Source organism: Dipteris shenzhenensis, chromosome 17 (genome assembly GCF_047967505.1).
Source record: "Dipteris shenzhenensis isolate YYH24624 ecotype China chromosome 17, Dip_SZ_1.0, whole genome shotgun sequence".
In the NCBI taxonomy this organism is placed as follows: Eukaryota; Viridiplantae; Streptophyta; class Polypodiopsida; order Gleicheniales; family Dipteridaceae; genus Dipteris; species Dipteris shenzhenensis.
In genome coordinates this window covers 15,762,294-15,774,507 of record NC_141612.1, presented here as the reverse complement: position 1 = coordinate 15,774,507, position 12,214 = coordinate 15,762,294, and the positions used below count along the sequence as shown (strand labels likewise).

The following is a 12,214-nucleotide window of genomic DNA, read 5'->3' as shown; positions in this document are numbered from 1 at the left end:
CATACATATGTATGCCTCTATATATGTATATATATATGTATACATACATACACACATGTATGTATGTATATACATACATACATACATATGTATGCCTCTATATATGTATATATGTATGCCTCTATATATATATATATATATAGAGAGAGAGGCATACATATGTATGCCTCTACATATATATATATATATATATATATATATAGAATACACACATGTATGTACATAGATACATACATACATATGTATGCCTCTATATATGTATATATATATGTATACATACATACACACATGTATGTATGTACATAGATACATACATACATATGTATGCCTCTATATATGTATATATATATGTATACATACATACACACATGTATGTATGTATATACATACATACATACGTACATATGTATGCCTCTATATATGTATATATGTATGCCTCTCTCTCTCTCTCTATATATATATATATATATATATATATATATATATATATATACACACATACATACATACATATACATATATATATATATACACACATACATATATATATATATGTATGTATGTATATATACATATTTATATATTTATTTCTCTCTCTATATATATAAATATTCTTTTGATCTCTCTGTGTATGTATGTATATATGTATGCATGCATTCTATGTACATGCATACATACATATATATCTATACATGCATGCGTACATATATATCTATATCCACATATACATACATACACAGAGAGATCAAAAGAATATTTATATATATAGAGAGAGATAAATAAATAAATAAATATATAGTGTGTGTATGTACATAGAGAGAAAAAATTAAATATATGCACGTATACGCACATGCATATAAAAATATCAATACATGTGCATCTGCGTGTGCGTGTGGATGTGCACGTGCATGTGGATGTGTACATGCATGTATGCATGTATATGTATACATATATTATGTAAACATGTATACATATACGTCTATATATGAATATATATACATACACGAATATATGTATAAATGTGTGTGTGTATATATACATGCATACATGCATACATATACATATACATATATGTCTATATTGTATGTATGCATGTATGTATAAGTATATATCTAGGTGAATCCTGGAACATGCCTAAACTCATCCTCTAAAGGCACAACATAGTGCAGTTTCAATCTCATGACTTATACTGTCTGTATGTATGTATATAAACAATGCCTTTGTTAGAAATGAAGAGGGAATGAATCATTCAATCCTCCACCCAAGATCTCTCTAACACTTAACACACTCAGCTTAGATAGATGACCACAGATGCAACAGAAACACACTCAGAAATAACAGCAAGAATAGATGGAGAGAGAGTATATTCATCCGCCGGATGAGCAGTGCAAATCACAGCAGGGTGCTGGAGAAAACTGATGAACTCTCTCTCACAAACTACCCCAGATCTGAGTGCTAAACACTGCCTTGGAGAAGGCTTTCTGTAATGCACTGGATGCCGGGCTCAATGGATAAGTGGGCCTTTTATAGGCTCTGCCCAGGCCCCTTCAGATGACCGACCAGCAGGGTTGGGGCCCTGTCTGGTGGCTGACTTCATGGGCCCCATAAGCCGACCAGGGTTGGCCCTGGATGGGCCGATTGGCCAGCCACAGGCCCCTATATTAGGGCGCCCTGGGCGGCCAGTCTGCGCTGCTGGTGGAGCCTCCATATGAGGCCTAAAGCCCCCCTTATACCTGCTGTTGTAGGCTGCAACCGAGCCCATGTGCTGGTCGCCTATATTCTTCCTCTGATGCTGGCCTGAGTCTCTCTCCCCAGCCCTCCTACCTCTCACTGCCCCTTGTTCCCTCAAATCGGGGGCTCACAGGTGGGCACAGTGAGCTTGGTCCGTGCATGGTACATTGGATCCTTGGCAATGGCTATGCAACTCTGATTGTCGCATATCAGTACTATTGCGTCCTCCTGACACATGTCCATGTCCTCCAGAATCCACCTCAACCACAGTGTCTCACAAGTTGCTGTACATGCGGCTCTGTACTTTGCCTCTGTAGATGAAAGGGCCACTGTGGGTTGCTTCTTACTCAGCGAAGAGATGGCACCAGATGCAAGTAAGAAGCAATAGCTTGTTGTTGATCTTCTGGTGTCAGCATCACCTGCCCAATCAGTGTCACAGAACCCGCCTAGTTCGATGCCTTTGGTGTAGGTGATCCCGTAGGTGCAAGTACCCTTTAGATACCTCAACACCTCCTTTGGTGTAGGTGATCCCGTAGGTGCAAGTACCCTTTAGATACCTCAACACCTGTAAACCTGCATCCCAATGACTCTTCTTGGGAGAATCAGAGAATTGGCATAATAGCCCAACTGCATAACAAATATTAGGTCGAGTATTGGTAAGGTAAAGCAAGCTTTCTACCAATCGTAGGTACAAAGGAGTATCGACCGGCTGAGATGTGTCGTGAACACTTAGCTTGAGCCCGACCTCCATGGGAGTTATTGCTGTCCTGCAATCCTCCATCTGGAATCTCTTTAGAAGTTCTCTGTAATATTTCTCCTGTGAAATGAAGATCCTGTCTTTGGCCTGCTTTACTTCTATCCCAAGGAAGTAGTGTAATAACCCAAGGTCAGTCATCTCAAACTCAGACCTGAGTAGCTCCCTGACCTGGGAAATCTTCTTGACATGGTCACCTGTCAAGATAAGATCATCAACATAGAGGATGAGTACCAATCGCAACCCCTTCTTAATGAACAAGTAGAGGTTTGCCTCAGAAGGACTCCGACTTAGCCCTATCTTCTGAAAGAATACATCTATCCTTTGGTACCAAGCTCTGGGGGCGTGTTTCAGCCCGTATAACGCTGTCTTCAACCTGCAGATCTTTAATGGGGACCCTAGATTAAGGAATGCGGACTTCACGTCCATTTGAAAAATAGGCCAATGGAATTGGGCAGCAAGGGCAATCACTGTCCAGATAGTAACCATGCGAGTTGTGGGAGCAAAAGTTTCATTAAAATCCATGCCTTCAGTCTGAGCAAAATCTTTGACCACTAACCTTGCTTTATACTTATCCAAGCTGTCGTTGGATTTGTATTTAAGTTTGTATACCCACTTAGTGCCAATGACTTTCCGTCGTGGGGGCCTGGCCACTAAGTCCCAGGTATTGTTCTTCAGGGTAGCATCGATCTCTGCTTGCATGGCAGCCTGCCATTTTGAATTGTCCTTCGCCTCCTCGAAGGTCCTTGGCTCTTCAAGTTGAGCCACCAATGCAAAATTCACGGATGGGGTCTTCTTAAGACGTTGGGACCGATGCAATCCGGAACTGCTACTCAGGTATATCGGTGACCCGAGAGTCTTCCAATGTTCTTAGGTACCATTGGGGCAACCTCTTTTGCTTCTCAGTGGGAGGAGGAACTGGAACTACTTCTGGAACATCTTGCTCTTCCTCAGTACCTTGTGGAACATCAGCTTTCGATTTCTTCACCTCTTGGATGGTCAACCTGGGGCGGGGTGGGTTCGGGGATTGAACAATCTCCGAACAATCTCCTTCTCCTCAATTTGAGGCTTGTCCTGGGGTTCAGATTCCTTTTCCTCGAAGATGACATTCCGACTGATAAGGATCTGCTTCTTTACTGGGTCGAAGAGTCAATAGGCCTTGGATTATTGGCTATACCCAACAAAGATACATTTTTTGCTCCGAGAATCAAGCTTGGTCCTTTCTTCCTTGTGCACATGCACCCATGCGTTAGAACCAAAAATGTGAAGATGAGTGATAGAGGGCTTCTTACCATAAAATGCCTCATATGGAGTCTTGTCCTTGACGGCCCATAGTCACAATGAAACGCGTTTCATTGAATTTGAAACGTTTCGAAACGTGCAGCACGTTTCGAAACGTTTCATGTTCAATGAAACGTGGCTAGGGTACTATAGGTTTAGCTTGTAAATTGTAATCTGAAATCTGATTTTTTGCGACCTATCTAGTATCTACTCAACTGAAATCTAATTTCTAAAATTTAAAGGCTTAATTGAGCTTGGTAATCTAGACTCTATTCTAATTTCTAGCATTGGCCATTATAGGCTTGTTGATAAAGTTGAAGGCTTGATTGAGCTTTCTAATCTGGAGTCTATAATCTATTCTACCATTGGCCATTATAGGCTTTCTGTCAAGTCTTTTTCTATGTTCTTAGCTAGTTGTACAGTTTTGGCATACCAAATGTATGCAGGCATAAAATTTATATTTTTTAGACCAAAAAAATACAATCTGGTTTTTTGAAACTTCACCTATTTTTTTGAAACGTTTTGAAACGTTTCAAAACGTTTCACGTTTCAACGTTCTGAAACGTTTCATTGAACTATGTGACGGCCTTCGTCTTGGTCCTGTTTGAGGACGTGTACTGATGTATTTACAGCTTTACTCCAATCGGCTTTAGAAAGGTTGCTTCCTCGTAACATAGCAAGCCCTGTCTCCGTGGTGGTTATGTGCTTCCTCTCGTCTATCCGGTTTCGCTGAGATGTATGTGCTGTGGTGAGTTGTCGCTTGATCCCATGCTTGCGACAAAATGTGTTGAACTCATTGGAGGTGAATTCTCCCCCCTTGTCTGTACGGAACATCTTGACGTTCTCCCCTGTCTCCTTTTCAACTCTGGCCTTCCAATCCTTGAATTTCTCGAAAGCCTGTGACTTTCAGCCAAGCAATACACCTAGGTCATTCTACTGAAGTCATCCACAAAGAGAAGTGAGTTCCTGGGCTTGCCGAAGATGCTGTAGACATTGGGCCACAAATGTCAGCATGAACCAACTCAAGTGGTTTGCTGGCCCGAAATGAGGCCTCTTGTGGGAACTTGTCCCTGTGCTGCTTGCCTTCTAGGCAAGCCCTCTTGCCTGTAATGGGTGGAAGTCCATGCATCATCTTGGACTTTGACATTTCAGTCAAGGTTCCATAGCTGACATGACCGAAGCGCTCGTGCCAAAGTTTGGACTTTCCATTGTCTTCATGAATCAACATTGCACTGAGGCGGTACAGTCTGTTTTCTTTAACTCCTTGGGCCACCATCTGTCCATTTGCTTTGGATGTCACGGTGACCTTGCCGTCCTCAAAGAGAACTGACATGTTCTTCTTGTCCATCTGACTTACAGACAGTAAGTTCTTGCAAAGGTTGGGTACATAAAGTACTCCAGAGATATCCTTCTCCTCACCCGTGGTTGTAATGAAAGGAATGCTACCAATGCCCTTCACAGGACATGTCCGGCTATCCCTGATAGAAACTTTGGAATCGGGGTGTGTACTTTCCATGGTTTTGAACCAAGTCTTTCTATTAGACATGTGCTTTGAAGCTCCTCTGTCAACATACCAACCCTCTTTTCCTTCACTGACTGCATACGCTGAACAATGTTCACTGATTAAAAACAACTATCCTGTCGTCACATTGGCAGAATCATTCTTAGGCTCTTCTTTGATCCTGGCTTCTCTCTTCCGCTTTTGGTCCGCCTTCTTCGTTTGGCATTCTTTGGCGGAGTGGCCAAGCTTTTCACAATAAAAGCACTTCATTTTCTTTTTTCGGTCTGCATCCTCTGACTTCTTGAACTCCTTTGACTTGCCTTTTCCAGGATTGTCTATGGCCACTAATGCCTTCTTGTCGGTTTGCATAAAGAGTTTCTCTCAAGCCTCCTCTTGAAGCAGGAGTGGGCCAAGCTCCTCAAAGGTGATTGGCTTAGTCCGTTGACCCGCAGTGACCGTAGTCACAAAACTTTTGAAACTCCGTGGCAACTTGTGAAGTGTGAGCAACGCCAATTGACTCGAGTCCACCTTCTGACCAATCGCTGCGAGCTGGTCCCGCACGACTTCCACCTTTGTCAGATTTTGTCAGATGGTCATGCACACTATCACCCTCCTTCATATCAAGATTATAAAGTTGATGCTGAAGAGTAATGATACGGGCTGTATTGTCGGTTTCATACAACTCCTTTAGTAATGGCCCACGCCTCTGAAGACGTCTCTGCCAATTGGATATGAAGGATCATAGCATCTGTTGTCGTGCCGATTAGAATTGCTAAGGCTTGAGCATCCCTCTGCTCCCATGCTTAGAGTTCATCTGCATCTGCTTCAAATAGAACATCACCTCTTTTGTCCACAATGTCCTTCGGCTTTACCTCGGTCCCAATCACTATCTTCCACAGCTTCTGTGCTACCAGATGGCTTCGGATCTTGACTTTCCAGATTGGATAGTTCGTCCCATCGACCTTTCCAGCTTCACCAAAATTGGGAATGAATGAAGAAGGAAGATGACTGGAGAAGGAGGAAGGATGAGCAATGGGCGTAGAGGCTTGTGAACGCTGATCCATCTCGGTGAATAGCAGACTGAAAAAAAACACTGAAGCAAAAAAGATGAACTGACCTCCTGTGCTAGCCTGAGCTGAAAACAGAATCGCCTTTTTGCCAAGGGACTCGTTCCTTCAGAGAGTGCGTTGATGAAGAAGAGTTGAGAGCCTATGGCTCTGATACCATGTTAGAAATGACGAGGGAATGAATCACTCAATCCTCCACCCAAGATCTCTCTAACTCTTACACACTCAGCTTAGATAGATGACCACAGATGCAACAGAAACACACTCGGAAATAACAGCAAGAATAGATGGAGAGAGAGAGTATATTCATCCACTGGATGGTGGGCAGAAAATGGCTCCAAGGGAGCAGTACAAATCACAGCAGGGTGCTGGAGAAAACTGATGAACTCTCTCTCACAAACTGCCCCAGATCTGAGTGCTGAACACTGCCTTGGAGAAGGCTTTCTATAATGCACTGGATGCTGGGCTCAATGGAGAAGTGGGCCTTTTATAGGCTCTGCCCAGGCCCCTTCAGATGACCGACCAGCAGGGTCGGTACCCTTTCTGGTGGCCGACTTCATGGGCCCCATAAACTGACCAGGGTTGGCCCTGGTCGGTGGCCCTGGATGGGCCGATTTGGCCAGCCACAGGCCCCTATATTAGGGCACCTTGGGCGGCCAGTCCGCACTGCTGCTGGAGCCTCCATATGAGGCCTAAAGCCCCCCTTATACCTGCTGTTGCAGGCTGTGACCCAGCCCGTGTGCTGGTCACCTATATTCTCCCTCCGATGCCGGCGTGAGTCTCTCTCCCCAGCCCTCCTACCTCTCATTGCCCCTTGTCCCCTCAAATCGGGGGCTCACAGGTGGGCACAGTGAGTTTCTAACAGCCTTATCCTATAGTGAGGAGATATTGGCCATGTTATAGGCACTTAAGAAGTGGCTCACTTATTGTGTGGGATCTTTATCAAGTAAGATTGAGTATTAGACTTGGGTGTCCCACTTAGCTAAACTTTTTTTATCTAAGTAGAAGTGCTTGGCATTGGTGCAATTACAAAGTTTAACCTTGAGTACAATTAGAGAAAGAAATGGTTAGGTAGATTCTATGCGAGCATGCTCATTCTTGTGGCATCCTTTGTATTTCAGAGGATGGGCTGCATGGGGTACAAAAAGTTTCTATGCAGATCTAGATGAAGCTTGAGATATTTTTATAGGAATTAAAATTGCTAGGATTCATATTGAGATTTAGATGCTCGTTTGGGAGAGACTAAAATGAAATCGTTTAGATTTCACAAGCAGTTGTAGCTTGAATGAAGAGATATTGGAATACTTTTTGATTAGCCTTCTCTTTTAGTGCTAGCCTTCGTCATGGCTGAGTTCGCCCTTCACCTCTGGAGTGCCGACAGAAACTCAGTACGAAGACTTTGTATAAATGGATGCTCAAGTATGTGTGGGTGTGTGGATTTGTATGTGTGAGAGCATATTTTTATGGGATGGTCTACACCCATTGTTGGGCATTGATGACCTCAGTGGGGATGTCATAGTAGCTAGTCCCTGTTATGCGTGATGGAGTTTATGGTTTTCAATCTTATGAGTGACTATCGTGAGATTGAAACTGCACTATGTTGTGTTTTTAGAGGATTAGTTTGGGAATGTTCTTGGATTCATCTAGCAAATTTTACCTTGTGAAGTTTTCATCCAAGTTGCGGTCTGTTGGTATTGCGATAATTCTTTCTATCTTAAATGGTGCGTTACCCTATCAGCTAGATTTAGATGCTCTTTTGGGAGAGAGTAAAATGAAATCGTTTAGACTTCACAAACAGTTGTAGCTTGAATGAAGAGATATTGGACTACTTTTTGATTAGCCTTCTCCTTTAGTGCTAGCCTTCGTCATGGCTGAGTCTTCCCTTCACACCTTCGGAGTGTTGATAGAAACTCAGTACGAAGACTTTGTATAGATGCATGCTCAAGTATGTGTGGGGGTGTGGATTTGTATGTGTGAGAGCATTTTTGTATACTATGGTCTACACCCACTGTTGGGTTTTGATGACGTTAGTGGGGATGTCATAGTAGCTAGTCCCTGCTATGCGTGATGAAGTTTATGGTTTTCAATCTTATGAGTGACTATCGTGAGGTTGAAATTGCACTATGTTGTGTTTTTAGAGGATGAGTTTGGGAATGTTCCTGGATTCATCTAGGTATATAGGATTCATATTGATTAGAAGGTTAAAACATAGGTTAATATGGTTTGGGACATAATTTACCCTGTTCTTCACATTGTATGTTTATTGCATGGCATTTGCAAAGATGCAATGCACATGTAGACAGAGCTCCATTTTTTTTTCATGGTGGGTGGGACTTTAAACTGTTGGGAGTATCGTGATTATATGTTTAAAAAAATAAAATAATAAGTAATAATTGGGAGGGTGGTAATTTGATATATAATTTGATTGGGTCTCATTCTATCTCCTAAAGCCTCATGATCATTTTCATTTCTAAAATTTTTTTGGTTACGGGTTTTCCACACTTGATGGTGATATTGCAAGCTCCTCTTTGGCATGCCAAATGGGCTTTGGAGAGATCTAGTCAAGTACATCACAGTGCGTGCCATGCCAACAAAATCAAAGTGGATAATATGCTGCCGCTTGGTTTGTTGCAGCCATCACCCTCTTTTGAGGGCGAATGGACACGTATTGCGAAGGACTTCATCATGAGCTGCCTTATATAAAGAGTGACGGATACGGTTTTTGTGGTAATTGACTTGGTCATCAAGCAAGCCTATTCTATGCTTACCAAGGCTATGCTTTGAGCATTTTAGGCTGTTTGGCAAACTCACAGTGGTTCTAACATCATGTGATCTCACAAGAGATGATCAATGGAAAAATGTGAATTTTTTGGGTGTCTTGCAAGAGTTTTCTGCTCAAAGCTGTACATATGTCACAAGCCAATACACATCATCTCGAGTGTTTAAATACATGGATGGAAGAGTAATTAAGGCACTTCCGTACTTCAAGGTCTTTGGCTTAGTAGCTTCGTCTTCTGAAATGACTACAGGTGTCAGCTTATGTGTTATGCTTTTCTTTTCTAATTTTAGCTTAGTTTTGTATTTCTAATGGTCTCCTGTGTTAGTGTGTCTCACTGATTTTCGTCTAATGGCCCTCTCTGTGAGAGTGTCTCCCTGATTTCCTTCTTCCCTATCCTTCTCTTTTTGTATTTCTTTCTAATGTCTAATTTGTATGGCTGGATATATTATAGTTTAATGAAGATTTATAAAGTACAGGTAACATACCAATAGTTCTTCCCAGGTAAGTATCCGCGGGGATACTGCATTGCCGTACTTATAGTTTCAATTTTCCTATGGATGGAAGCATGTAATTCATGAACATTTTAAATATGCATTTTGCTCTTTCAGAAGGTTCTGTATGGCATACTATGAAATTGGAAGTTTTGTCAGTGCAGAAAAATGGTTTTACATTTTGTTTCATTGAACATATGTTACAGCTACCAACCGTATGCTATGGCTACAAGTATAAAGCATAACATCTTCTTTGACCAATTGATGCTGCAGGTTATGGATTTCAAGACAGCAAAGCCACGCTCTGAACGATTGCGGTATACAAGAGATGAACTCTACAAACTCCAAGAGGTGGGGGTTAATGATTTTTATGAAAGCAATTGTTAATAAACTTATGCATGGCAGAGCATTCGGGAAGTTGGTTGCATGTGCATGACAAACTCAATCCGTGTACCTCATATTTTTAATAATTGCCTTCAACATTATCAAGGCTCTGTATTTGAATAAGCATAGCTAGAGCTTAGAATGCAATTTTAGAGGTAATGATTTTGATGATACATGTGAAATAGTTCTAATTTTTGAATGGTTCTTGGTGATGGTTCTTAAGTGATGTGAATAACGCGTATTGTTTTTAACCTGTTTTGGATGCAGAGCATCAGAGACATTCCACAGGAGATTGAGATTGCAAGGTCCGAAATGGAATCTGAACTCTTGCTTGTCGAAGAACAGGAGTGGGCTCGACCAGTGACTAATGTAATGTGTCGAGTGGATGGATTCATGAATGCTGGGATGATTGTGTTTCAAATATTGGTGTTTTTGCAGCATAAATGAGTATTTGGATCCTAGTTTTGAATGATTTCGTGTCAGCTATGTTGGGGCAGCACAGTAAAGACGTTGGATTCCAGCTTGATTTGGAAGCTTTGTATCACAATATGCTTGTGGCTGAAAATTTAATATGCTAGTTGTAGTAATGATGTAGATTGCTTCCATGTGATTGAGTTTGATGAGCTAGTAAAACTGCTTAGTGATCCAATTGCATTCAGAATTATGCTGAAACGGGAATTCTTTGGCATAGGATGGAATGCAAGACAGGTTTTCTGCCCTTTATTATTGTTATAGAAAAGTGGACCTTAAAAGAGTTTTGAGGGATTCAGATAGCCATATGGGCTGATACAAAGGTTTGCATATCCAGGCTTCTGGGATGCCTTGATATTTTATTTTTACAAATAAAAATTGAACTTTCATATCTTTCTGGAATGACTACATTGTCTGTCCCTTTTTTTTGGCAAAGTGCCAGGCTTGTTAGCACTTTCCTACTTGTTCCTATGTTTCTACTATGTAGCGCCATCTTTAGTGTATTTGGTTCTCTATATGCTGTACTAGATCAGGTGGCTATTGCTGGAGTTATTAAGGACGATTTATTACTTTCCTCCCCTAATCAGGTGCAGGTTCTGCCCCCGGCAATGCGGTACTCAGATCCAGATAATCGTAACTGGAAAAGTAGAACACCCTTACCTTCTTCTGCTCTTGAGGAGAAAAGTAAAGAGCAACCAAAAGAAGTGGGGAAGAGGTCTGACAGTGATTGGCGTGACCGAGAGCAAGAGCGTGATGTGTACAATCAGCAAACATCGTTTCGTCAACAAGAGTCCCAGCACTCTTCCAGGCAACAAGAATTACAAGCTGCACAGTATTTAAGGCAACAAGAACCACAGCCTGCAGCTTCCGGGGTATCAACACACTCGATATCAAAACAGCTTTCTTACTCTCCTGTTTTTTTCACCCTGCTTTGTTTGTATTGGTTATTTTTTTAAAGAATACAGTAGTGAATGTGATCTTATGGTTTTAGACAGCCCACCTAAGCTCTCTTATTTTGGGGGATGAGGCGTTTGTTTTTGTTTTTGGGTGGGGGGTTTCCAAAAAAAGCATTGTGAGTTCATGGTAAGCATGCTGTATCCTTGCTAAAGATGAATTACATGATTTTGCTTTTGATTGTAGGTGAATTCACGGCCTGTACCTGCTATCATACGTGCGGCCAATCCTTGGACAGCAAACAAAGGCACCGTGTCCGAAAAAGAGAGAGTTTTGAGGACAGTCAAAGGGTATTGTCCTTCTGTAGGAGTCTGAAGTTCTTGAGGAATTCCTGCAGTCGCTGCTGTCAGTTCGTGACTTTGCAATATGTGTGCACTCTGACTGCTGAAAATCATTTTTAGATATATAAAAGTGTACTTCCAACATATCATCTAAGTTCAGATTTTTGATTTATTGGAAAGGGCTTATGAAAGTGAGGTTATGAAAGAGTTCAGCGCTCTGACAAGGTGCACAGCTTAAGGATATTTGTATCTGTGCTTCCAACATATCGTCTAAGTTGAGGTTTTAATTTAATTCGATAAGGGCTTGCACAATTGGCTGACATTGCAGTTGAGGGCTATTAAAGATAGACGTCAGTCAAACAAAGCAACTAGGGTAAGTTTTTAGAAATGCATGCCTGGTGTACTAATGGAAACACTGCTAAGATGCTTCTGAGCCCTCAAATCCCCTGCCCCCTCCGCACCCTCTCCAGCCCTTTTCTCCTTTTTCTCTGTCTTTCTTTCCCTCTTGTCCCCATCTTTT

At 41.7% G+C, this 12,214-nt stretch overlaps 1 protein-coding gene across 2 annotated transcripts in view; it reads left to right on the top strand.

Moving 5' to 3' along the window:
- The window catches only part of LOC147891739 (eukaryotic translation initiation factor-like), a 46,663-nt gene that overhangs the window by 5,013 nt on the left and 29,436 nt on the right, over positions 1-12,214 (top strand). The window contains exons 2-5 of one of the 2 annotated variants that reach the window (XM_087387978.1): positions 9,878-9,955; positions 10,256-10,357; positions 11,053-11,331; positions 11,600-11,703. In XM_087387978.1, the coding sequence (XP_087244104.1) occupies positions 9,878-9,955; positions 10,256-10,357; positions 11,053-11,331; positions 11,600-11,703 (563 nt within the window). Of the gene's footprint in view, positions 1-9,877; positions 9,956-10,255; positions 10,358-11,046; positions 11,332-11,599; positions 11,704-12,214 lie in introns of both variants that reach the window. The other variant, XM_087387977.1, reaches the window with a different exon arrangement.